The sequence below is a fragment of the Eptesicus fuscus genome, chromosome 6, assembly GCF_027574615.1.
Source record: "Eptesicus fuscus isolate TK198812 chromosome 6, DD_ASM_mEF_20220401, whole genome shotgun sequence".
Classification (NCBI taxonomy): domain Eukaryota; kingdom Metazoa; phylum Chordata; class Mammalia; order Chiroptera; family Vespertilionidae; genus Eptesicus; species Eptesicus fuscus.
The window spans coordinates 84,980,690-85,008,318 of NC_072478.1; the positions used below are offsets into that span (position 1 = coordinate 84,980,690).

A 27,629-nucleotide genomic window follows, 5' to 3' on the forward strand; every position below is an offset into this window, starting at 1 on the left:
GAGGTGTGCAAGAGGCAGCTGATCGATGTTTCTCTCTCATCGATGTTTCTAACTCTCTATCCCTCTCTCTTCCTCTCTGTAAAAAATCAATAAAATATATTTAAAAAAAACAACAACAACAAAAAACAGCCAAACTGATTTCACAACCCATTAATGGGTGGTGAGCATCAGTTCGAAAAACACTGCATTGGAGAATATTCTAGGTCTCTTTCAGTGCTTAGACTGAGGTTCACCTCAAGATGTGATTTGTCTGAACTTATTTGGTAACCATGCTAATTTCTAAAAATAGAGCCTAGGGAATGTGTCACAGACCCACCTGACACTTGTGTGTTAACCTTGCTTTTCTCTTTCCCTTCTTTGTTTATTTGTTTATTATTTTTCTACAGTTATTTGTAGAGCGTACACTTCAGACAGTGGACAAGTACTGAGAAGTCGAGGATGAGTAAAAGCAGGCATGCATTCTGACAGCACAGTGAGAATGAAAACAGTTCGCCCAATTGCACACAGGAAAACGTTTTCAAATCACCATAAGTTCTGTGAACAAGAATCCGGCATCACATAAAACAGGGAGCCAGGATTTAACATGTACCGTGGGAAATGGCTCCGTGGAAAGTGGCACTGGGGCTGAGACTGGAGAGCAAATAGAAAACAAGCAGGCAGCGGACAGCACAGATCACACCATGTCACAAGCTTCTAGGACTAGAGGAAGGCATGGACTGCTCGTGGAGGAATGAAAGGAAAAGATCTTAAAGATAAGTCTAGAAAAGGAAACAGGGCCAGATTGTACAGCAAGCATGTCAAACTCAAAGGTTAACAGGGGCCAAATAAACGAGGCATGTGGCCCACAGGCCACGAGTTTGACATGCTTGTCGTACAGGGTCCTGTTGACCATGGAAAGAGTTGAAAGGGTTTTACAAGCCTGGAGAACATAAGACTCACATTTTTAACATGTAACTGTGCTGTGTGGAATGGATTGGAGATGTCTGAGGTTATGCAGAGAGAGATCCGATAGCCTAGACTCTCGATTCCAATAATTACAGGCTGTTGTTGTTCCTTGTGATTAAGCCCCTATCCCAGTGGTCGGCAAACTCATTAGTCAACAGAGCGGCAAACCGCAGTTTGCCGACCACTGGCCTAATACAATGGTCTGAGTCAAACATGGTAGACTCGGGTGCATTTGGGTGGTGGCCTTTTATTACTTATTTCCTCTTACTGAGCATGTTTTGCAATGTCTTTCACATGCACTGGGACCAGACTTGTTAATTTTGGAGCTGTCAACTAAGAAATAAATAAGCCGTGATGTAGCATTCCAAAAAAACAAAAGGTGTGGAAATGCAACAGTGAGTCCAGGTGCTAAATGACCAAGATACAAAAAACTCTTACTCTTTTCTTTAAAAAAAAAAAAAAAAAAAAAGATCTGAACTTGCAAATTCCAGTTATCACCAAACTGTACTATTTTACTAGGTACAGTTCTAGAAAATAAAATACTTAAACTCCCTCTGAGAGTTTAAAATCTGAGATAGAGAGTTTCAGATCTTATGTGCTGAAGGAGAAAGATGATTTTTAACAGCCAAACCTGGCTCCAGGATTAAATAAATTTAGATTCAGACTGGGCAAAGAAAGCATGTTGCCTCTTGCCTTGACTTCTTTTTTCTTTGATTAATAATTCCCAGCATGGTCGAACATTGTTGCTATCTTGCCATGATGGGCACCTTTTCCAGTGTGTTCTTAGAATAAAAATAGCTTAACCCAAGTCCCTATAAAAAAAAATTCGCTCTTTCAGGGTGAGTTTAATAAAACCACTGTCCCCCCTTCCAGTTGAGTGGAGTCATGGGAGAGAGTCCTCTGGTCTGTCACTAATTTCTCCACCTGCCTGCCTCCAGTGGCGAGCTGAAGGCAGTCACAGCTGCTCTGAATCCCACCCCTGTCTGCATCGATTGTTTCCATTAGCATCTAGATCTGTTTGTAGTTGACACTCAGCTCTCATCCACCTCACCCTCTCTACCTCATTCATTGGCCATCCCAAAAGACTTTGCTCACATCCTGAGCAATCATTGTTTCTGTTATGTTAGCTGAGAGGACCCTAAGGTACAACAGGTCCCAGGCATGGTTGCATATTAATTACTGTTGCTTACTGAAAGAACTGTAAAACACAACACACATAATGTTAGTGGTGCAGTTGGGAAGATTGTGAACCAAACAGCTCAGGTACCGGCACCTTTCCTGGTGCCCACAAAACCTATGGCAGAGACGACCTGCCAGTCATTGCACGGAGGTGAAGAAAGTCATTTCCTAACAGGCAACACCGAAGATGTGTTTCTCAGATTTTTACAAAGCACTTCTTGTGTTTCTGCCTAAATTGCCCCCATGAGCTTAATTTCCAACATCTTCTGTGTGACTCAGTCTTCCGTGGTAAACGCGATTTTATCTATTGAACAAGTAAACATCAGGACAGTTGCTCCTCGTTAGAATCTTAATGCCTCAGATTAATGCTTCATGGAATTTCTCTTTTTTCTTTTGTTTTCAAGTCCCTTCCTTATCCTTCAGCACAATGATCATTATAAAGAACAAAATGTACTAAGTACAGTTCACCCATCATGGATATTCTACATTTGCTTCCTAAGCAGGGAATCGGTCACAAGGAATTGGTTTGCATCCCCGGACACTGCTTGCAAGGCACTTAATTCTTGGATTCAAGTAAAACTTGAACATGTGATTTCAGCGACATCATGTCAAAAGAAACAAGTCAAAACAGCGTTGATACAAAGAGCTCTATGGTGATGCCAAGTCTTTGAGGGAAACAATACCAATCAAAGCAGTAGGAAAGCATTTTAGCATTTTTTTTTTTTAAACAGGGAGTTCTTTGCAAACAGCAGAGGCCAGAGCTGCTTTCCTGTGGCTCATTTCCTCTTCCCATCCCTCTACCCCGTCCTGCTCCATCAAGTGTGAAGCCTGCAGCTGATCATTCATCCTGCCTAAAACCCTTCGGTGTCTCCCCAGCATCTATAGATTCTGAATGAGCTCCCATCCTGAGATCTACCCTCTGCCTTCCTCTCCAGGCTCAAGCTTCCCCATCCTCCCTGTGATTCCAGAAAACCCAAACTGTTTCCTTTCTCCACGCACACTCTGTTTTCTCCCATGTCTGTGCTTAGTATGTGCTACCTTTTGCTTTCGAATATGACTTTTGGACCTGGAGAACTCTTCAGATCAGCCATTTATTGGGCGCTTGATTTTTGTGCATTACTTGAACTTCAGTGAGCCTTGATTTCCTCATTTGTAAAATGGGAGCATAAAAGCAGCATTCTGGGACTGATAGGTGTATTACTGTTGGATGTTTCTGAGTCTACCCCAGGGAAGAAGTTGCTCAGTAGAAATGTCAGCGATATTAGCTTTATTTTTTAGTTATTTTTCTTGTCACCACCCTTTAGAATGTAGCTCAGGTTTTACCTCTGGTGAGAAGCTTTCCCTCACGTCCTCTTCTCAAACCCTAGGTAAATCATTTCCTTGTACTGTGCACTTTCTTCTTTATTGCGCCTTTTAAATTCTTTTCCTGTCATTAGTGTTGGTACATGCTTTTTCATAGTGTTGCTGGGCAATGAAGTGTGGCATGGGAAAATGGGCACCAGAATGCTTCAAAGAGGTTGTGTAATCCACATTTTATGGGCCTCTTAAACAGTGTGGTTAGGATATGATCGTTAATGATAAGTGAATAAGTGAGGGTTTCTTTATTTCCTTGGCTTTATAACTTTGTAAGCTAACAGTTAATGAATGCCTACTATATTCCAGCGCATGGCTTAGCTATTATACTTCATTTTTTACTATGTTCAAATGTGGTAGATATTCTTATTATTCCCATCTTACGCGAGTGGAAACTGGGGGCCCAGAGCCATAGAGCGAGTGATAAATCATCTACCCCCGAAGCCTGACCTCTTAGCTCAAACACACTCTGCTCGGATCTGGAGGGTGTCTTCACCTCTGGGACTCCTCTGTGTGGAACTGTTTCATACACATTTTCCTTTCTGACTCTACCCCAGGTACTCCTTCCAAGATGAGGAAGACATGTTCATGGTGGTGGACCTCCTGCTGGGCGGGGACCTACGGTATCACCTACAGCAGAACGTCCATTTCCAGGAAGACACCGTGAAGCTCTTCATCTGTGAGCTGGCCATGGCCCTGGACTACCTGCAGAGCCAGCGCATCATTCACAGGTCAGTCAAGTCCAAGGGGACAGCCTTGGACTGAGCGCACAGGAGAGAATTCGGTACCTGCTGCGTTCAACGGGTCCTTGTTGAACATGACATTTAACCCTCACCTGATTCTTACATCTATTCCTTGAGGTAGGTTTTTGGCCTTATTTTGAAGATTAAAAAAACAAGGCAACTAAGCACATTGTGCCCCAAGACCAGAACGAATGAATATTGGTGCTATATTCTATCTAAGCTTAGAAGAAGAGGAGAAAGGTGACACACAGGAACTTAATAAATATTAAATGAATTAATTGAAATACTAATAAAGAAGTTCATAGGAAGGAAAGTGTCTGGGGAGAATATTTGAGTCCTAACTATCTGTCAGCAGTGAAACTACCTGTTTCACTCACTTGGAACATTTATGTTAAATAAAGACAAATACAGTTGATCCTTGAACAAGAGGGGGAGGGGTTAGAGATGCTGAGTCCCCTATCAATGAAAACCTGCATATCACTTTTGACTGCCCCAAAAGTTAACAAAAGTGGTCCTTCAGTATCCTCAGTGTCTTGGGGTTGGGGGTAGGGGACGGGGAGGGGTTGCTTCCAAGACCGTCCTGAGATACCAAAATTCACAGATGCCCAAGTCCCTCAAATAAAATGGCCTACAGTCTGCTCTCTGCATCTGAGGATTCCCAACTGTAGATAGAAAATACTGTTTTCGATCCATGGTTGGTTGAACGTGCAGGTGCCAGACCCTGGAATGAGAACAGCCGACTGTGTATTTATGGGGGGAATCGACATGTAAATGGACCTGTACAGTTCAAACCTGTGTTGTTTAAGGGTGAACTATAACAAGGCAGCTATAAACCCAAAGAGACAATAGAGGGGAAAGATAATACTTTACATTTATAAAGAAACTAGAAGCCCGTTTGCATGAAGATTCGTGCAAGACATTCATTCACCTGGCTGCCTGCACCAGTTTTCCGCCGGCACTGGGGGGACCCAGGCCTTGGCTCTGGCCACCGTCTTCCGCCTTCTTTCAGGGTCGGGGCTTGGCCCCGGATGGCGGCAGTGTGGGGCAGGCACTGCCCGCCCGGAGCCGCCAGCAGCGATCTGGGCGCCTCCCACTGGCCTGGTTCGGTCAGCCGCTCAGCATTCGGCGTGGCAGGAGGCCCCGCCCCTCCCGCCAGCCGGGGTCCCTCAGCCACTCAGGGTTTGGAGCAGCGGGAGGCCCCACCCTTCCCGCCGGCCCAGGTCCGTTAGCCACTCAGCAATGGGGGGCGGGGCAGCGCGTGGGGGCCGCCATCTTGGTTAATTTGCATAGCACCCTGATTGGCTGTGGGCATAGCGAAGGTACGGTCAATTAGCATGTTGCCCTTTTATTAGGTAGGATTGATAGTTTTAATGATGATTTCCTATGTGACATATCACTTGATCACTGTAATAATTTGTGGTAAGTGAACAGAGCAGACACAGTTAGATCAGTCTAAATATGAGAAAACCATGATTAGGAGACATTACATTTTTACCTAGGTTATTGGTGAGAATTTTGAACCCAATCACCATCAAAGCAGCTACTATTTCCTGTTGATATGCCAGGCACTGCTAAGTACTTTCACGTGGTATCTTATTAAATTCTCAAAACTAAAGGTGGAATCCTCATGTCATTATAATATCCCCATTACACAGATGAGGAAACCATGGCTCAAAGATTTGCCAAGGACAGACAGGTGACAAATGGCATTGCCAGGATTTAAACTTAGGCTTATTGATCCCAGAGGGAGAGTTCTGTCTACTACCTCAACTTGCATTCATTACACACCATTAAATGAAAACTCAACACATGTGACCACCAGTGTCATCTCTAATCCTTGAAGAATTTGCTGAGTTCTTAATTATAATCATGTCTCATTTAGTAAACATTTGGCTAGATAAAATATTTGCCCAACCATAGTTAACATTTATGTGGAACTTATCTGGATTAGTGAAGAGGCAGCATAATAATTTATAGATTCTCTGTGCAGGCACCATGAACCAATTTTTTTTTTCTTTTTCTTTTGGCCTTGGCCCGGTACACTTACATAGTTATTATTTAATTTCCTGTCTTTGGAAGGGCCTGTTTGTACTGTAAATGTGCTCTTCGGAAAAACAGATAAGTGGGAAGCAGACCAGTGAATCATGATGTGGGAAGTAAATTTACACACCTGGCGCTTTGTCAATAACTAGAATCCTGTTCCCAGCGGTCTTTCTCACACAGGCTCCCACATTGGTTTCTGCTCTCCCACAGAACGTTGCTTATTCGTAGCCTATGGAGTCCCTCCCAGAGCCTCCATGCTCACTCATCCTCCCCACCAATAGCCAACCACTGTCTGTTTTGGTTGCTGACATTAATGATCTCAGAAAGGAGACAGGAACTGTGGGAAACCAAGCCTTTTAACCTTCTCCTTTCTCTGTTTGAGTGTGGGTTCCAAGCCTTCTTTCTCTGAGCTTCATTTTCCCTGTCATCATGAGTCAAGATGCTCTGGGCCCTTTTGCTGTATGCTTAGAACTGTGCTCTAAAGGAATGCCGGAGCGGAAAACCCAACCCAAAACAAAAAACTTCATACCGTTGGTACCCAAATCCCAAATATCAAGTGTCATTGTTCTGCCCTCTCTCTGTTTATTGCTCCCACATCATTTTGCCACTTTAGTAAGAAACCAAGATTAACTTTCTGTTCACTGCCCTTTACACACCCATGATTATGACTTTGTGTGTGACTTCAGAAAGGCCTCTTTGTACTGAAATGTCTCTGCATCATAGCAAATGAATGGAAGGCAAACTCAGTGACATTTTGAACACTGTGTTAAAATGAAATGACATGCTCCTGGATGAAGCAAACAATGCAGCGGCATTTCTATGGCCTCCAAGGCCCACCCACCTCCTCATGTCACAGTCAGAGCATCTTGCACCTCTCCTGAGGAGTTGTGACATTTATGATGTATAATTAATTAATAATGTCTGTTTGCTCTTCTAAGTTGTAAACTCCAGGTGTTAGGGCCATGTATGTTTTGCTTTTCATTGTATAATCAGTGTGCAGTAAAATATGAAGGAATGAAGACTGCCTGAACCACACAAATGACTAGTTGACTAGAAGCACACGGTTACAAATAACAAAGATAAAATTAAAACATAGCACATGAAAACTAGAAATTTTGGACCTACCTTAGTTTTCACCTTGGGTAATCTTATCATCCATTGTCCAAACAAGAGTACACCTGAGGATGAAAGGAATTGCTGTTAATAATTATGCTGGGGACAATAGGCAAAACTAAAAAATATTCTGGGAAAATCAGGACATATATCAATATCATGAAGACTTTCCAAGACAGGCATTTTTTTTTTAAATATTTTTATTGAGGTATTATATGTGTACATATCTTACTATTACCCCCCACCCCACACCCACACATGCCCTCCCCCCCCAGAGTTTTGCGTCCATTGTTTATGCTTATATGTATGCATACAAGTCCTTCGTTTGATTTCATAACTCCCCCGCCTTTCCCAAACTTTCCCCCTGTACTTTGAAAGTCTGTTTGATGCAAGACAGGCATTTTAATTGTGAGAGAGCTCTAATAACAATTACTTTCTGTGCTCAGAGTACCAGGGATCAGTTTGAAGTGGTATCAATTTGAAATGCTGTCAAATGGCTTAGAAAACATGGCCATGGTAAAAATGAGCAGTGTCTCTTGGTCTATGACATTTAAAGGACAAGGACGGTGGCACTCTGAGAGGGGAGCTTATGGGGCAGAGTTAAAAGCATGAAGAGTAACATAGAAGGAGAGATAGAAGCTTCGGAATATAATTCTCTAAAATCTTTCTTCAAAAGAATCCATCAGTTTGTGCTGGATTTGATTGACTCTAAGAAAACAAAACAAAACATCTCTCAGCTGCTTGGAAACTGGATTGTAAGACACCTCCTGAGTTCCAAGATACTAAAGTGTGAGTAGGGGAGAAAAAGAATCACCGAAATACAGTAAGATTCCCCAGACAAGGAAAGACCATCTGCGTAAACCTGCAGCTGTACAGTATGTGACTTCCTAATTTCAGCTGAGAAACGTTTTGTCTCTGGACATGGTAGAAGATTCAGGATTATCCGTAAGAGTCAGCAAATACGTGTGGAGCAGAAGACTGCCATTTTCTGAGGGCGTCCTGGGTACCAGGCACTCTGCTAAGCAATAGTGAATTATTTCACCCAATCTGCCCACAGCCCAGGAGGTTGGTGGTGTGACTGTCCCTATTTTATAGTTGACGAAACTCTGGTTCAGAAAATAACTTAGCTAACAAGCAGGTGAGGCATCACTTGATGGAAATGCAAAGGTCTTGGCTACTCTCCACCCTACAGATGTTGAGCACAGTCAAGGATATAGTTTGTAAGGTTCATGACCACCTGCCTGAGGCTCCCACGGTCTGGCTGTACCGTGAAGATGATACGTGTGGAACCAACAGATGACAGAACAGCCTAAAACTAGAAGCTGAATTGTGCAAGAAAGACCAAAGTATTTCAGAGAAGAAAATGGTTGGGGTAACAAAACCAAGTTTCTTGAGAGCTCAGAGGTTTTAAAAAGGATTTTAATAGCCAAAGCGGGAAGAAGAATCTAGTCCTTGTAAAGGAAGCTAAGTAAGTAAAAATACTTATTCGCCTCTGGGTGGTAACCTTGGATGGGCTGTTTTAATTTTTTGTTCGTATTCACTTTCTTGCCAGCAATGTCTAGCCTAGTTTATTTTTTAAAAATACAATAGGTCCTGCTTCTGACATAATTTCCAAGTGAGACATGGAGTTTTATTTTGTTTGTGGATTTTCTAAAAATCCACAGACTTGAAATTTTTTCTGTACTTTCCTAAGTTTGTAGAATATTTAGCTAATGTCCCTCAATTTTAGAATTGTTCTTTTCTAAGCTTGTTGTGAAAGACACGGATTGCATAATAACCATTAATTTGCAACTGTACAATTAGGCAGTTTTCTTTTTAGTCAAGAAGTCAAATGTTTTTCTATGAGGACAGCTTTAAAAATCAACTTTAGTTTCCAAATTATGGCCAGTTTCTAATTCAGTATTCCTCTTTACTTACATTAAATTGGTAAATGAAGATTTTAAAATATGGGCAAAGTGATTATTTGCTTTTGTTTCTTAAAAAAAGGCAGGAAAATAAAAGTCATTACAATCCTTCCTATGGGATAATACTATTTAATTCATTGGTTGCCACAGTCTCTTGGATATAGAATAATGGGATGAAAAGTAATTATTACAGCCCAGAGATAAATGTGTACTCACTCCCTTGTCAGATGTCAAAGAAGACCCAAGTATGAACTTAAGCTAATGAGATTAATTGTATGGGACACTTAAACAGTAAATCATCTTGGATCAAAATACCAGTTGAGTGGATGTGTGATTGTCTCTTCCTCTTTCTAGGAATTACCCCTACTCTAATGAAGATATAACTCACTGATTTCTAAATTCCTATAGGAATGGGATAAAACTATAATTAGGAAATATGTATAAATAATTACAGTACAGCAGAGAGAGTTGCAAAAATTTCATTTCTAATTGATTACAGATATGCTGAAGTAGGAATAAGAAAATTGATGATTGTCAAAAAACAGACAGATGAAATTTGTATTCATCACCTTTGTCTTCTTTGCTGTAATCACAGGAACCAATAACTGACACCCGGGTTCATCTCAGAGCTTCTGTTAGATGCACATCCCATCTTGGATTGCAGTAGCTACTTGTGAGAAGTTTCTATCATTTTTCTAGAAATCATCATCTTGATTGTGAAAGAAAGAGCTTAGGAATAATGCTTCGGTCATAAATATTCATTCAAAAACTGATTCTTGAGCTCCTTCGCCAGGCAGTGTTCTCTCAGTGCTGACCTCCAATGGTGAAAGGACAGACAGCTCCCCTGTCGTCCAGGATTGACAATATTACAGAGTGAAAGGGAGTCAAGTAAACCCTTCAATACTGACATCAAAAAGGTGTATAATTCGGTGGCACTTCTATAAAGAAAACCAGCAGAGATGTGCATGTCCTGAGCTACACACACAAACATACACACATCACTCACACAGTTGCATCTTCACAATGCTCAAGATCATACTTCTAATTGTTGCCCCTGGAACACATTGCTTTTTTTTATAAAAAGCTTTATCTTCCTCCCAAACTTAAGCCCTATGGGTGCAGACTACACCTCACTCATGTTTGCAATCTACTCCAGAGTGGTTGCTGAATAAATCAACAACTGAATCAGTGAATGAGGGCAGTATATACAATAATCCTTAGGTGAACATAGATGGTAAAGGTTGCTGTGGAAAACACTGTTTTCAGCAATTTTTAATTTATTCCACACATTCCTATTGCATACCCCTGGTGTGTGTGGCTTTCCCCCATTAGTTTTAGTTATTAGTTTTTTATGCTGTGTGACAAATGACCACAAATATAATGACTTAATACACATTGATTATCTCATAGTTTCCTTGCATCAGGAGTCTGGGCACATCTGAGCTTGCAAAGTTCCAAGCAAGGCATTGGCCAGACCTGGGCTCTTTTCTGGAGGCTGGACTGGACAATAGTGCACTTCCATGTTCAGTCAGGAAGTTGGCAGAATTCATTTCTCTGGGGCTATAGAACTCATGGCAGAATTTGTTTTTTTCAAATTCAGTGAGGAGGGCAAGACTCTGGAGTGAGTCTGCGAGCAAGACAGAGTATATATCATTGAATAACATGACATAATATATCACAATCACAAGAGTGACCTCCTATCAACCTTTGCCATATAATGTTGGTTAGAAGCAAGCCATACAACCAGCCCACACTCAGGGGCTTGAGATTGTACAAGACCTGAACACCAGGAGGTGAGAATCATGGGGTCACCATAAAGTCTGTCCACCATACTTCTTCTAAAGAAGTTGTACTAAACCAGACTCTGACACCAGTTGTCTCTGTGAGCTTAAACATAGCTTTGAACTCCTCTATTAACCCTTTGCACTTGCTTGCTTTTTTCTCGATTCCTTTATTCTACTCGGGATTTAATTTTTTAAATACCCCAGATTTTACAAAGCGCGGCAGTAGAATAAAAAACTGGAGTTTCTTTTCATACAAACTTATTTATTTGGATTTTTTTATATTTCAAATTATTGATACATTCAAAGAGTATAAAAAGAGCTGCTACCGATGCTAACCGTGTCGAGTCACACTCGACATCCGAGTGCAAAAGGTTAAAAAGGGTCAAATGATCAAGAATGCTTCTTCCATACCAAAGAGTCTAGGGTGATTTCTTCTCAGCACTGGTAGGATGCTCTTCAATGTATGGTCTCATTTGTCCTTCTATTCTCTACCACACTCCCACTTCTCCCCAAGAAGGCCGCATGAGGGAAATGGACTGTCTACAGAGCATGTGACAGTGAGGGGTGATAAACAGCTCCCAGCACATTTACTAATCAATGTGTTATTTGCAATTCAGTTGTGAACCAACAGTATTTGTTTGAACCCAGGTCTTTTACAGGCAGAGATCTCCTAGGCCAGTGGTTGGCAAACTCCTTAGTCAACAGAACCAACTATCCACAGTACAACGATTGAAATTTCTTTTGAGAGCCAAATTTTTTAAACTTAAACTTCTTCTAATGCCACTTCTTCAAAATAGACTCGCCCAGGCCGTGGTATTTTGTGGAAGAGCCACACTCAGGGGGCCAAAGAGCCGCATGTGGCTCACGAGCCGCAGTTTGCCGACCACGGTCCTAGACTGAGTTTCACTTTTTTGTCTGACTCACACACACTGTAGTAGCCCGGAAGTCACATTTTATTTTCCTGAGATGGTAATTGAGAGGAAAAAATAAGATATTTCTGCCACTAATCATTTCTGTCAATGATCATTAAGTGACAGATGAGCTCCTGAGAAATGAACTTGCCAACACAGTGACACCCCAGCTCTCTGAAGCCTGTGGGAATGAGTCATCTGGAGAGATGTTTTGCTAATTCCAGAAGGTGTTTACTCCTTTCTGCTCACCAACATTTAACCATTTAATTTATACTACAAAGTACATACATCATTTTCTTAATGACTGAAGAAGAGCTATCACTTAAGCACATATCAAGAATTAGGCACCACGCTCATAAGCATTTTGCACATACTGCCTATTTTGATAGTCAGCAATACCACGATGGGGTTAAGTAACTTGCTCAATATCATACAGTTAGTATATGAAGGCCAGATTCAAAAGTAGGATTATCTGATTTCAAGACCCTGCTCTTCATATTAGGCTCCTTTAGTTTCACTCCTATGAAATAATAGACATCCTCAAGTTCAAACAAGCTCTTTAGTGCTATCTACCCAATAGCAATGAACATTAGTTTATAGACTTATTTTTAGTTGGTGTTATAGATTAAATTGTGTGTCCCCTTCAAAAAAATAAAAACTATATTGAAGTCCTAGCCCTCAGTATCTCAGAATGTGGCTTTAATAGGAAATAGGGTCTTGATAGAGGTAATCAAGTAAAAATTAGTTCATTAGGGAGGGCCCTAATCCAATGTAACTGGTGTCCTTATCGAAGCAGGGAATTTGGACACAGGGAGAAACATATTCAGAGGGGAGGTGAAATGAAGGGTCACAGGAAAAACTCCATGTGAAAATGAAGGGTTGGGAAAAAGGTCAAAGATTGCCAGCAAACCAACAGAGGCTGGGAGGAAGCAAGGAAGGACCCTCCCCTGCAGTTTCCAGAGGGAGCAGAGCCCTGCTGACACCTTGATTTTGAACTTCTAGCCTCCAGAATTTCGAGACAATAAATCTCTGGTTTATTTTTAAAGCCACTAAGTTTGTGGTACTTAGTTGCAGCAGCCCTAGCAAACTAATATAGTATGTTTTAATCATTTTCTTAGCTGCTAAGATTTCAATCTTTGCTTCTTTAGCTGGTGTTACTCAGATCAGCTTCTGTCTTCAAATATATTATGGGATGGGAGACCAGATAACAAAACCTGTTAGAATTGCTTGTACAATTATGGTAGTCCAACCCACTAGCTTTGGGATATGGTAACCTATTTTATGTTGCCCGGAAACTCTCTTTGCTTACTTCTGCATTTTAGATTTGGTGAGATCTTTCAGCTATTTGTGGGTTTTTTTAAATAACATTTTGTTTTTCATTTAAATATCTTGAAGGAAAGTTAAATCTTTTCCAAATGATCAAATCAGCAATTCCAGCATGAGAAAATTAAAAGCCCCCAAGGAGTGATAGATTATCTGATTACTTATATTGTGCCTGTTTCACTTGATGCTGGCTTTCTTCCTTCCATATATTGATCATGTTTTCTGTTTACTGCCGTGGGGTAATAGGTTTTGGTAACATTATTTTCTATGGGGTGGTTAAGAAAATGCCCTTTCTTTCTAGTTGGATAAGTCTTCGCTTCAGTAGCTCACAAGCCCTTGCCCAGGTTCTGTTTCTAACTCCCAGAGCAGAAAGGCAACTGAGCCTCAAGAACAAAACGGCAGTGCAGTAATGAGGGTATTAGGTTGATATGTTCTATTGAGCACCTGCTCCCAAGCTACGGAATAATGAATGAGCATGAATTACGCATTGTGAAAACAGGAGAATCCGCCTTCTTTGTATCATGTATCAGGCAGTTTTGAAAGGAACTTTGGAACTGTGCTTTTCACACAAGGCCACCCATTCGTAAAAACCCAGGTGAGAAAGGTAAAGGACTGCTCACTTCCAGGTTAACATTTAACTAGCCTGCGCTGAGCTTTTAAAAAATTCTAAGTCACGTACAGAGCTCCTGACTGGTGGCCCCAGGACCTGAGTGTAGACTGTGTGAATCCAGACCCTGGCTCTCAGGCCAGAGAAGGAGGCACAGCGGTGGGACTGCAGGTGAATAAGTATGTGGATTTCACTTATATGTGGAATCTAAAAAACAAAATAAACAAAAAATAGAAACAAACTTAGAAATATAGAGAACAATTCCATGGTTGGCGGATGGGAGGGGGATTGGAGGAATTGGTTAAAAAAGGGGAAGGAATTGAGATGTGCAAATTGGTGGTTACAAAATAGTCACGGGGATGTCAAGTACAGCATAGGGAATGTAGTCAATAATATTGTAATAACTATGGAAGATGAGACCTGGTCTGTAATAATCCAATCCTGGCAATTTTCACCTCTACCTCCCGTTCCAAACTATGTTTCTGCTTACAATTTCTCCTGATTCCCACCCCAAACAACTCTTTTCTTAACATAGATTTGTTTATGTGACCAATAGCCTTTAGGTGACACCCTAAATAATATACTATAGAACTATATGTATGATATTTTCCCCTCTCAAGAACTTGAAGAAGACCCAACCTAGGAGACTATTATGTAACAGAGAATTAAACCCAAACTGTGGACCCATCAGAAAGCTGGGGGACAGGGAGGGAGTTGATTTTGGTTTGGATACACTGATTTTCTTGTTCCCTGTTCCCACACCTCATATTGGATTGCAGGGTGAGTGACTTGATCCCAGGGTAGGTGCAGTGAAGGGATGTAATTAGCCTATTAAGTTCTGCTAATGTCCTGGAAAGGCATTCAGGTGAGAATGGCAGGTATATCAATTCCCACCTTGGACCCCGCCACGGGGAGCATTACATTTGCACATGCTGTTTCTGGTTCCCACAGTAGGAGTCATCTGAGAAAGCAGGCTGTGGCCTGCTGTTTCTTCCAATCAAGACGCAGTTTCTGGAGTGTGTGTGCCTAGGATTGCACTTTACCACTCCCCACATTCTAGAGCCTCCCCTCTGCACTCGGGGGCTCAGACTGCAGAAATCACGGCTTTATCACTCTTACTCTAGTATATGCTCATCCACTTACTAAAATGATCAATTGTTCAGTTGACTAACAGTAAATATAGTGCATCTGGCATAGAGAGTTGTTTGTTGTTGTTTTTTTTTGGGGGGGGGGCAGGAGAGGGAATTGTTCTTTTCTTTTTCTTTTTTTTTCTTTTTTTAAGGGAAAAAAGAATGCATGGCTTATTTTTCCAGAAGTCTGAGAAACCAAGGAACCAGATTCACCCATTTTTATAACCGATATTTACTTAAGCAATTCCTCTGTTCTGGGCACTTTGGGGAGCCTGCAGAAAAGATGTCCTTTCTCTGAGAAGTTGATGGTCTCAGTGTATCCGACGTGCCAGTTTGGGAATTGTATTGGATGGGAGGTCATGCTGGGCAGGGGGTAGGCTAGAATAAAGACAAAGGAATGATTAAGGAAATAGGGATAAGGAAACAATTGGGTGGGATAGATGAAAAGATTGGAGGAAAGTCAGGGAAATGAGAGGCTAAGGTATTAGATGGAATACCCCACACAGACATTGTCATCATTAGCTCCCTGCTAATGGTATGTAGGCTGTAAGAGACCTCCATGTACATTTTAACCAAAGAATTTGTCCAGAGTGGTAGGTGTTGTACGTTTCTAACACTTTTACATTCATAGATAAGCTTGTAAGTGGTTCACGTTTTAAAATCAGATTGCTATTTTTGGACTTGAACCGTGCCTGAATGGTATTTCTGAACATGACTGTACATAAGAAGGTCTGGAAGAGTCTGTTTTGGACAGATGCCTGGGCCTATCCACAGAGAGTCCAGTTGCCACAGGACTGAGCTAGGTAGGTCACAGAATCCACATTTAAAGTGTGCCCGTCTGGTGATTCTGAACATATCCAGGTTTGGTAGCCATCAGGTTAAATCATATTATAGAGCTTTAAGTCACCTTAAGTGAAACTATATTACAGATTGCCTTAAATGAAAGAAATGTATTAGCATAAGCTATTTCATATTTAGGATTATTTGAAAAGATAAGAAAGTGGTGCTAAATTTCAGAATGAGAAAAATCTCAACTTGTTCTAGCAGGAATTTTTATATAGCACACTGGGTTTCTTTTTATTTTCTTTCTCCTGGTGTATGAATAAACAATGTTATCATTCTGCAGCTGACCCTGTAGTGACTTAGAAGTCACCTCATCACATTTTGGGAAAACTATGTATTTAGAATCTATGCCTACTTCATTTTTAGGTGGAAAGTCCACTTTTTCTTTTTAAATAGTCTTTTTTTTTCTGAATTTAGTAGTAAATACACGCCTTTGCCACATTAAGCCTTTTTTTTTGCATGGTTCTTTATGAATCTGTCTTATCCTCTTCATCCCTAGGGGAACTATATCTCAGTTATCTTTATATTTCTGAAGTCCTAGCATAGTGACTTATTAAAATAGATAAATATTTCATGAATAAGTGGATATGAGTTGAAGTTAGAAGTGACACATTAAACTAATTGTTTCCTCTCTGATCTCTGTATTATTCTTTAAGCATCATCTTTAGTTTCTGAGGCAAATAGTGGGTATAATGATATGTAGCATTAATAAAAAATAAAACGATGCTCAGAGATTTATAGAAGCTCATAAAGTGTCGTATCCAGAGCAATTCATTTTTCCCAGCAAGCCCTCATAAATCCAGGCCACGGAATCAGTCTGCTGATCTTGCCACATCCAGGTCTCTTCCTTCCTGGCTGGGCTCCTGAGGCCTCCTCCTCGCTTGGCAAACACTAACTGGCGCTCACTGGATGCAGGTCTGAAGGAGGTAGTAAGAGCCTAGCACCTGGTCTACCCAAGCTTTCAACTGCAGAGTGTTTGGAGGTGCACTGTAGTGCTCTGGTAGATACTGTTAGGATTAACCTTGAGTGCACTAGACATTTTCCTAGTACCGTACAGTCATTCATATACTGGCCACCAGACACTGTGAGCCTATGTGATGGAGTATGACATTAATTTAGAAACCTGACATCAAGGAGTTCATGATCCAGTTGGAGAACAAATATAAATGATAAATGTTATGATGAAAGAAGTGTACTCTGCAGAGCACATAGAAGGGGCCATTGACTAAGAACTGGGAAATCAGGAAAGGCTTCCTGTAGGAAGTGGCATCTGAGCTATGAGGTGAAGGATGAATCTGCACTGTCTGGTTGCAGTGGTGAGAGGGCTCTGATTCTGGTGAAGGAACAGCAGAAGGTGGGGGGATGCAGGGAGCATTTAGGGGAATGGCGTGTGCTTCCATGTGGCTGGAGGATAGGAGCCAGGTGAGAAAAGAGACTTTATTCCATATACTAGTAAGTGAGTTTGAACTTGATAATTCTTGAAATAATGGGATCCATCAAAGGGTGTGGGGCAGAATATGCAATATTGAGAGATTAGCCATAGAAGCATGCAGTTGGAAACCCCCTACACTCTCTCTTTTTGGAAAATTGCACCCGGCACCAGAGAAAAATTTGTCATGGCTACAGATGATCACTTATGAATCCAGAATGAATGTTAAGACCCTAACATACTAAATGAGAAGATACTCAAAGTTCCTGAAACTATCCATGCATCTGCATGTTGGGGGTGGTATATACTTGGTTCTGTTTGTAGGTAAGGGGCTTGTTATTCAATAATATTTTTAAGAAGAAAGGACCCTGACAATCTTGGTCTGTCAAAGACCAAGGTCACCTTATTCAAGTGACATAAAAGCCACTTGACTAGGCTGAAAGTGTTTTCCCAAAACCCATTTCAGAGTTTCTTCCCTAATGGCTTCTGTGAATTTAGGCTGAAGTGCTCTAATGGTACATTAGGGAAGGGCAGTAAAACCCGAGAGTGGAGGAGCAGGGTAGTAGGCACAGCATCACTGTTCTCTGATCGAGCAGCACTTCTAACAATATTTGTTTCAGGAGAATTTTGAAAATTCTATAAGCTATTCCTCTAAGTAGTTATCATGAAACTACTTCCTTTACTGGAAGAGGGTGGGTTTTGTTCTCTTCTTGGGATTGAAGGATCTCACCAAAGCACTGAAGACTGGTCCAGATCTTTTAATCAACCACCTTCACCCCTGGAATAATATTTATTAAGTAACTAGAGAATTATAGCATCATCCTAAGGAAAATTCTAATCTCTGCACATTTAAAATAAACTCGCATTATAGACCTTTTTTGTTTCTTATTTTATAGAGTCTTTACAGTCATCCCAGATTTACACAGATGAAAATTAGTGTAAATGATAATTAGTACTACTACCTTAAGACAATTTAAATGCCCTGTATGACCCTGTGGAGCAATACTTACATGCTTAGATATCATATGCTATAGAAATTAAGAGTCTGAGCTTTTGAATGAGAGAGACCCAGGCTCAGAGCCCAGTTCTTCCATTTCCTATCTCTGATCCTGGGCTAAGTTACTGAACTTCTTTAAGCCTTGGCTTTCTGATCTAAAAATTGGGGTGTTCATGGTCATTGTCTCATAGATTCACTCTGAGAATTTAATAAGATTGTGAGCAATGGGGGGCCAGTACATTATTTCAACGCTACTTAGCATTCTTGAACACTTTCTCCTTTAGTTATGTTTGTTTTATTATAAGCAACTTTCTCTTTTCTTTTTACTCCCCTAGGGATATGAAGCCTGACAATATTTTGCTTGATGAACATGGTAAGTGAATGATTTGTTTGCAACCAACTAGACTTGTATATAGAAAATAATGATTATCCCCAGCTAAGGAGTGTTACACGTAGAAAAGGTGTCTTGCTTGATTGACTTGAGTTACATATACAAACTCCGTTTTATTTTATTTCTTTTTAATCCTCGCCCAAGGATATATTTTTATTGCTATTGAGAGAGAGAGAGAGAGAGAGAGAGAGAGAGAGAGAGAGAGAGAGAAGAAACATTGATGTGAGAGGGAAATACTTATCAGTTGCCTCACACATACACACATGCCCCCAGTAGGAATGGAACCTGCAAGTCTTTGGTGCACAGGATGATGCTTCAACCAACGGAGCCACACTGTCCTGGGTACATACTCCATTTTTTAAGGGGAGGGATAATCTGAAGAAACGTTAGTATTGGTGTACTATACCACTACACAGAAGTGGTGAAATACACCGATATACCCTAAATAACACTGAATTTACATAATGAGAAAGTAACTCTCTTTTCCATGTCCTTCCACTCCAACTCATTTCTTTAAGAAAACCATTACAGTTTTTTGGTGCTGGTTTACCTTAATATCTTTATGACCACCGTATCCTTTTTTTAATAAAGATGAACAGGCCTCAAACTTAGTGCATTAGGCAGGCAATAATATTTCCCTATAAATCTGGAACACTGTTTTGTTGGAATTGCACCCACTTTTATGCTTTCCTTCTTAGGAGGGCAAATTGGTCTTACATTTGCAGAAGAGATATCAAGTTTTCTGTTCAAAAATTCAACCAGGGTTCTGGCCAGGTATCTCAATTGGTTAGAGCATCATCCCGATATACCAAGGTTGCAGGTTCGATCCCTGGTCAGGGTATATACAAGAATCAACCAATGAGTGCATAAATAAGTGGAACAACAAAAATAGATACCTCTCTCTCTCTCTCTCTCTCTGTCTCTGTCTCTCTCTTCTCTCTCTTCTCTCTCTCTCTCTTCTCTCTCCCTCCTTCCCTCTCTTCCTCCCTCCTCCCCTCTTTCTGAAAAAAAAAATCAGTCACTTTAAAGAAAAATATAAAGTAGATGACAATATGTGGTACCCAGATAGAAATGTGATATAGGGATATGGGAAGAACCATGAAGGTGAAAAAAATGAATGCCAGAAGTTCAAAAAACACTGACTAAAGATACCTTGTAGAACAAGCTTTTGCCAACAATGATTAAATGTGTCTATTCTCTTTCTAATATTTATTTGAATGTACGTTTGGATTTATTGGTCCATCAGAGCAGACTATAAGTTATCAATGTTACAGTGGCAATAAGATCCTCGTTCTTTTCAGAAAGCTGCTAGATGAGTCGTGAATCTGCAAAGCTCCTTACTCATGTGACTTTAACAGAAAGGATTTGCAAGTGGGACTGAAACTCCAAGTACCATTCATGGCTCATTATTTATTTACCTAGTTGCATTTGAACCTGATTTTTGCCAGACCCCACCTGTGCTCAGAGAGCTAAGAAACACTTCTGCGTATGACCTCTAATTTCAAGGCTCGGGGTCATTATTTATTTACAGACTGTCGAAAAAGGTTTTTCCACTTTCAACGCCTTATTTCTTCCGTCCCTTCACTGCTTCTGACATTTGGGAACAGATTCTCTGGATTTCAGAAATGTGAGCAATGGTGAGACTTAGCATGAAGGTCACTTTGGTTAACACACCAGCTCTCCCTGGTGCACATAAACTCTGCGGAGCTTCCCGGATATGGAGAGGGCCTCCCCTAGCCTACAGAGGCCACCTTTGCACAATTTAGAAAAAGGTGCTTCGTTTGCCCACCACAGTCTCATGAAAGGGCATGGCTGGCTGGTCACGCAGGACCCAGGTTGGGGTTCTGTTCCCACCTGTGCTGGTTGTCCTTGTTTACAATATATTGCTCTGCCATTCGTTGAGGCTCTGAGTGGAGACATACAGGTCCTGTCAACCAAAACTTGTTCAAGATTTACCTTCCCTTTCAGAGAACAGTGTTTTAATCTTAGATTTCGAACATGGTTTCATCCCAATTTTACCATGAGGTCGTTCTGTCCTCCCGCATTCAACTTCTTTCACCTCCTCATGGTTTCTTGCCAGCTTGGTGGTCATAGGTTGGGAGAAAGGTCCAGAAATAAATTAATCTGTAAGTGTAACCACTCTTAGAGACTATCCTTGTGAAAGATTAATTGTGGATTCTGGAACCAGATCGCTGAAGTTCAAAACCAAAGATGCGATACATATATACAATGGAATGCTATTGAGCCCTAAGGAAAGATGAAATACTGTCACTTGTGCCAACATGGGTGGATCTTGAGAATATCATGCTAAGCAAAATAAGTCAGATGGGAAAAGTCAAGAACCATATGATTTCACTCATATGTGGGATATAAAACTGAAAGCAACAAACAAACAGACAAGACAAAAAACACACACAAATTCATAGACACAGACAACCATATGGTGGTTACCAGAGGGAAAGGGGGGCAGTGGGGGTGGAAGAGGTTAAAGGGGTCCAAATATATGGTGACAGAAGGAGACTTGACTTTGGGTGGTTAACACACAATGAAATATATGGATGATGTATTATAGCACTGTACACTTGAAACCTATATCATTTTATTCATCAATGTCATCCTGGTAAATTTAATAAAATAAAAACAATTCACCCACTCACTTGCTCAGAGAGGGCCAACAGGTTGCCTAAACTTCCTTTGCTACCTTAGTTTCTCCAGGGATAAAAAGAATATTTATTTCTTAGGGTCATTGTAAAAACAGACTGACATCTATACTAATAAAAGGGTAATATGCTAATTAGACTGGGAGACCTTCCGGACATCCTTCTGGACAAAGCCATGGTGGTGGGGCCGAGGCAGAGGCGGTTAAGGGCAATCAGGCCAGGAGAGGAGGGCAGTTGGGGGTGAGCAGGCCGGCAGCAGGGGCAGTTGGGGGCGAGCAGGCTGGTGGGGGGACAGTTGGGGGTATTCAGGCCAGTGGAGGGGGACAATTGAGGGTGAGTAGGCCAGCGGGAGGTGCTGTTGGGAGCAAGAAGGCCAGCAGGCAGAGTGGTTAGGGATTTTCTGTATTATATTTCATTCTGAACTCCATTTGAGAATCTTTGCAGTTAATAAGAGAAACGTTGCTTAAGAATTAGATATGTAAGTGGATAAAAGCAAACAAACAAAGAATATTGAGACCTCTTCTCTAAATATTGTTTTGGGGTCCCTTTCTGGGGGAAAATTTTAAGGTTATTTACTTTCTATTTATTCAAATTCTGAAAAACTAAGGCTTTCAGGCATTTCCCAGGGACCATAATGAACCACTTTTAAATAAACCAATTCCTGGTAATCCCCCACCCTGAGCTCAGCATGTAGAGTTTTCTCTTGGGAGAACCAACTGAACTGCAAATCAATGCCTGCCTTTTGGAGGGTCTTCTGGTGTGATTTTCCATGTTTCATTTATCCTCTCTGTTCACATGTATATTTCGCCCCAGACAGGCCATTACATGCACCTCTTACCCGGGGATTTTAGCAATTGGGAAGGATAATTGCCTATTTCTGATCTGCCTCCTACGCCCATTCCTCTAAGTGAGCTGTGTATGATACTGCATTGCTTATATATATTCATTCAGCACCAAGCAGAAACTGTTTTATTCTTACTGATTCATCTTGGTTCATAATCATCTGAAAAGATTGATATTTAAAGGAGCAAAATGCTTTCATAGAGTGGAAAACCTTTCCATGGTGTGAATAAACATTCCTTGCACATCAGAATTTGACTTTAAATATGTTTTAATTTAGAGGATACCTGCTGCTGTTCTCCCCCAATGAACTCACTAGTTCAGAGCCCAAGAAGGCATTAGACATTGGATGGCCCCTAACCAGTTGTCCTGATATATATTTTTTCATATCCTGCCAATTTAAGCACCCCATCCAATTCCATCAATTTCATAGTGTCTAAAATTCTCGTGTTTTTAAGTTATTTGGGAAATAAATGCTCTGTCGGGAAGAACAATACTGTCTGCCTGGTATATCTGACAAAATAAAATTATGGCATCATCCATAATGTGGGTTTCTTAATATCATCCCTAGTCCTGGGGAACAGAGAAAGGCAAAAACAGTCTGTGGGTGTGAAAAAGAACTAACTTGCTATCTTAATAGCTCCCCCCTTGCAGATCCCCAAAATGTGCTTAAAATCAAGTGGGCATCATATTAACACACACACACACACACACACACACACACACACACGCACACACACACACAGTACTTTATGTAACTCTGGAGTTTCTGATGATGACAAACAGCAACAATTGAACACTTACTTCCTGCCAAATGCTGAACTGTCTCCCACAGACATTATTTCATTTGATCTTCCCAACAATCTCATGAGAAGACTGTTACATCATCCCACCTTTACAGAGAGATCAGCCACCTTTCTAAGATAACACAGCCTATCAGTGATAGAACCTGGACTTAAAGCCAAAGAGTCTGACCCCAGAAAACAGGCTCTTAACCACAGCATCTCAAACCTTGTGAACCACTGATGCAGTGCTCTGAGCATGACCCCTAGGGAAACAGAGAGAGAGAGAACAGAGACCACCTACACTCTGACAGGGTGAGTTATCGAAATCACCCACTGGTACCACTCAGACAAGAAAACCTCCACTTTTAGCTAGAACCGTGGTTGGCAAACTGCGGCTCGCAAGCCACATGCGGCTCTTTGGCCTCTTGAGTGTGGCTCTTCCACAAAAATACCACGGCCTGGGCGAGTCTATTTTGAAGAAGTGGCGTTAGAAGAAGTTTAAGTTTAAAAAATTTGGCTCTCAAAAGACATTTCAATCGTTGTACTGTGGATATTTGGCTCTGTTGACTAATGTGTTTGCCGACCACTGAGCTAGCTGAGTGCAACTTTGTCTTGAAATGGAATCACATAGGCAAACACAAACACTGTGGGCATAAAACAAACCTTGGCAATAAAGGCAGTGACATTTATCTTTAGCAGCAGGCTGGATGCCATCAAAGAGTAGATAGTCAAGTTTGGCAGGAGGAGTATGGACGGAGAGACCTGGACGAAGAGTCAGATGACATCGCCTCCAATTACAGCCACAGCTCCTTGAAACCACGGACGCACGGAAATGGAAATGCCAACACCTCCAGATCCTCTGACAGCACATGGCTTTCATGCCAACAGCTAACATAACGAGCTTATCTGCCTGAGCTCCTGGGGCTGCCCCTTCCTTCCTTCTCGCTGTCGGTGCAAAGACTCCAATGCACTTTGCAGATGTGCTCCCTGCTGGATTTAAGTGTTAGACCCACACAGCAATGGCACGAATGTTAGAGCTGAGAGAGACCCAGGCGATCATCTAGTCCACCCACTCCATTTTTTATGAAGGGAAACTTAGGTTCAATACAGGAATGGGACTTAAAGTTGCAATGTGTTAGGGGCAGAGGTCAGGGTAGGACCCAAGTCTCCTGGGTCCCAGTCTAGAACGCTTTATACAGCCTCTTTGTAAATAAAGCTGAACTGTTCCCCCTGCTTTCCTGTGGTGAGTTATTTTGTTGGGCACCATTAGGGGCCATTCTGACTTAACAGACAAAAAACTACTAATGTTGTTTCAGAAAAAAATAAAAATAAAAAGGAGTTCTTACCTAGCAAAGAAATAGATATACCAAGTCCTATGTCACTAGGAGATTCTTGGAAACTGTGACTTTAAGCAAAATGACATATAAAGAACCCATTTTCCCATCTGCTAATTGACATAAAGAAGAGTTAAGTTCCTATAGCATGTTCTGGTCATAAAAGCATCACCAAGCCTAACCAGTTTGGCTCAGTGGATAGAGCATGGGCCTGCGGACTGAAAGGTCCCAGGTTCGATTCCAGTCAGGGGCATGTACTTTGGTTGCGGGCACATCCCCAGTAGAAGGTGTGCAGGAGGCAGCTAATCGATGTTTCACTCTCATCGATGTTTCTAACTCTCTATCCCTCTCGCTTCCTCTCTGCAAAAAATCAATAAAATATATTTTTAAAAGAAAGCATCACCAAATTTTTAAATAAAGACCCAAACACTTCTAATATTAAACACTGAAGTAAAGGTGAGCTACATATATATATATTTAGGAAAAATGAATAAAAATAAGTAAGAGAATTTTTCAACCCACTTATTTTAGTTTAGGGAACAGGGTGGTCAAAACCTGTCCATTCAGCTCAAGGACAAGGTGGGAACCAACCCTGGACAGGGCCACACACACACACACACACACACACACACACACTTATGCTGGGACAGTGTAAACATGCCAATTCACCTCATGTGCACATCTTTAGGATGCAGACATGGGGAGAACATGCAAACTCCACACAGACAGTAGCTCCTGCTGGGAATCCATCTTAAAACAACCTTGAACAAAGCAGCACTATTCGAAGATCTGCTGTATTTCCATTCATTTGTGCTTTATAGTAACAATGTTTCTCTTTTAAAAAGATCCCATAAGAGACCATTGGCAATTTGATATTTTTGCATAGCTCTTGATTCCCTGTTGCTACTCACAGGTTATACCAACTTAAAATGTTGTGGACAAAAATTGCCCAAGTAGAATTATTAGAGCATGTGCTGTTAACCCCCCACCGCTCCCCAAGTTAACACTTTCTGAAGCTGAACTGCAGACTTACAATCAGATACTCATCTTTGTGGACCAGATCTTACAATCAGATACTCATCCCAGTTTGCTAGAGGGTTTGCTGGTTGAAGAGCGTATTGATTTGAGGACAGACTGATTGAGCTTTTACTGCTGGTACCCAAAGCACAGAAGAATTTACAGACTAAGCTTCCAGTTAGAAGCATGCGTGTGCCACCGGGTTGAATGGACTTAACGCTCTCTGTGGTCCTTCTCTCCCGCCAGGGCACGTGCACATCACAGACTTCAACATCGCCGCCATGCTGCCCAGGGAGACGCAGATCACCACCCTGGCTGGCACCAAGCCTTACATGGGTATGGGCTTCGGGGGCAGCTGTCTGGACTCAGAGCAAGGCATTTGTTTTCCATTCCTGTAGAAACCATTTATTACGCCCCAATAGGGACTTGCAGCTGGAAGTGACAAGCCCCCCTCTGACTACCTGGGGAGCTTCTGATTTCATGGGTCTCAGGTGAGCCTCGGGATTCTCCATTTTAGGACGCACCTCAGTGGAGGTTGATTCAGGAGGGCCACTGATTACCTTTGGAAAACACTATTTTATAGCATTATTTAGGATGGCGTCTGCCCACTCCCTAACAAAGAATAGTAATTCATTAATTTCTACTAATTACCTCTGGGTGCTCGGTGCTGTATCAGGTGCTGGGGACCCTGGAGTGAGCAACACAGACCAAGTCTCCAGCCCATGGAGCTTACTTTCAGGTGAGAGGAGTTTAAACATAGAAGCAATCAGAGAAGTAGACATAAGTAGATGCTAATAAGTGACAAGTGTTATTATAACCACTGTTTACATAATACGGCATTACATGCAGAGGACTGTAAAGTTTAGAGTGCCTTCCAGTTATAACTTTAGTTTTCACTTTATCACAATGCCATGAGTCCTCCTTTTTTAAATATGAGGATCTGTGTTTTTTCTGAATATTTAAAATTTACCCAGAGTGAACGGATGAGAAAAAAATTAAAATGACATGCTTTTACCCTAATTAATTTGATGATTACAGTGGATGAGGTCACTGGTTAAACTGGTGGCATTAAATTAAGTCGGGGGTGGAATGAATTGTACTGGCTAGATGCCGTCAGAGGAATTCACAGGCCAGATATCTGTACTTGCAATCAAGGGCAAGGACAATGCCACTTTCTTTTGATAGTTCATTCTTTTCCTCATGCAGCTGAAGAGAGAAAGGGAAAGAGATCCCCCACGTGCAGGACTGCATCACTTTCTAAGAGAAAGAAATCTATGGCAGAAAATGAGCTTCATTTTATCCGATACTTGAATTGCAAATGTTCTGGCTTCCAATGATCAGTGGAGGGAATAATTCTATTTTGTCATTTCTGAAGTAATGGACACATATAATTCAGCCTATTTTCTGCCTAAAGCCCATGGTTCTCAAATGATATAAAGGACTATCCACGCCTGCTGGTCTGATGGGTTTAATTCTGCAGGTTATCTGGGTTTCCTTCCATATCAAGGACTATTTTCTTGGAGCCAAGCCAGAAAATGTGCATCTGGGTTTTTTAGGCCTGGTTTCCATGGTGAGAGGAGGAAAGGGAGGCCACCTTGATTTTCTCTCCCCAGTAATTTTCAATACAAGATCCATATAATTTAATTCTCCTCAAAATTGGCATGTCTAGTCTTTTCACTACATGGAGCTTAGAAATTGGAATCTGGACAAGGTTCTCTGTGCCTCTCCATCTTCACGCTTATAATTAACAATTACTAACATTTACTGAAAGCCTTCTGTGGGCCAGATGATGTGTTAAATGTTTTGCATTCATTTACTCATTCACTTTTTTCCTCAACAATTGTATACGACAGGTTATAATTATCTGCATTTTACAATGAGGAAAACAAGAAGCTAAGTGATTTGCCCAAGATCACATGGCTAGTAATTGAAAATGGCCTAGATTAAATCAAGCTCTGTCTGACTTTAGACAATCAAGTTTCTTCCTGAAAGAGAAAAATTGTTAATGTTATTTGTGGTTCTTAAATGGTTGTAAGCCAATTTAAGTAGGCCAAATGGTTAGAATGGCTTCTTGTTTCTCTGTCCAGAAGTTGCCCTTGGCTTTGATTTCTGGATGGGAGTCTCTCTTAAGAAGAACTATGGGTGGAAATCATTTTTCTTTAAGAAAAAAAAAATGTGTTACCAAAACTTGGAAAAATCTACTTAATAGACCTTCACCAGCACTCATTTTATAGCACTCCTATAGGTTATTAGTTAGCAATTAACCAGAAAAAAATCTGAAAAGAAAGAAAACTTGGA

The 27,629-nt window shown here is 41.2% G+C and overlaps 1 protein-coding gene across 1 annotated transcript in view; it reads left to right on the forward strand.

Annotated features, from left to right (window-relative positions):
- The window catches only part of STK32A (serine/threonine kinase 32A), a 69,410-nt gene that overhangs the window by 22,170 nt on the left and 19,611 nt on the right, over positions 1-27,629 (forward strand). Inside the window, exons 3-5 of the mRNA XM_054717022.1 lie at positions 4,035-4,208; positions 18,640-18,677; positions 25,578-25,667. Coding sequence (XP_054572997.1) covers positions 4,035-4,208; positions 18,640-18,677; positions 25,578-25,667 — 302 coding nt within the window. The remainder of the gene's footprint in view (positions 1-4,034; positions 4,209-18,639; positions 18,678-25,577; positions 25,668-27,629) is intronic.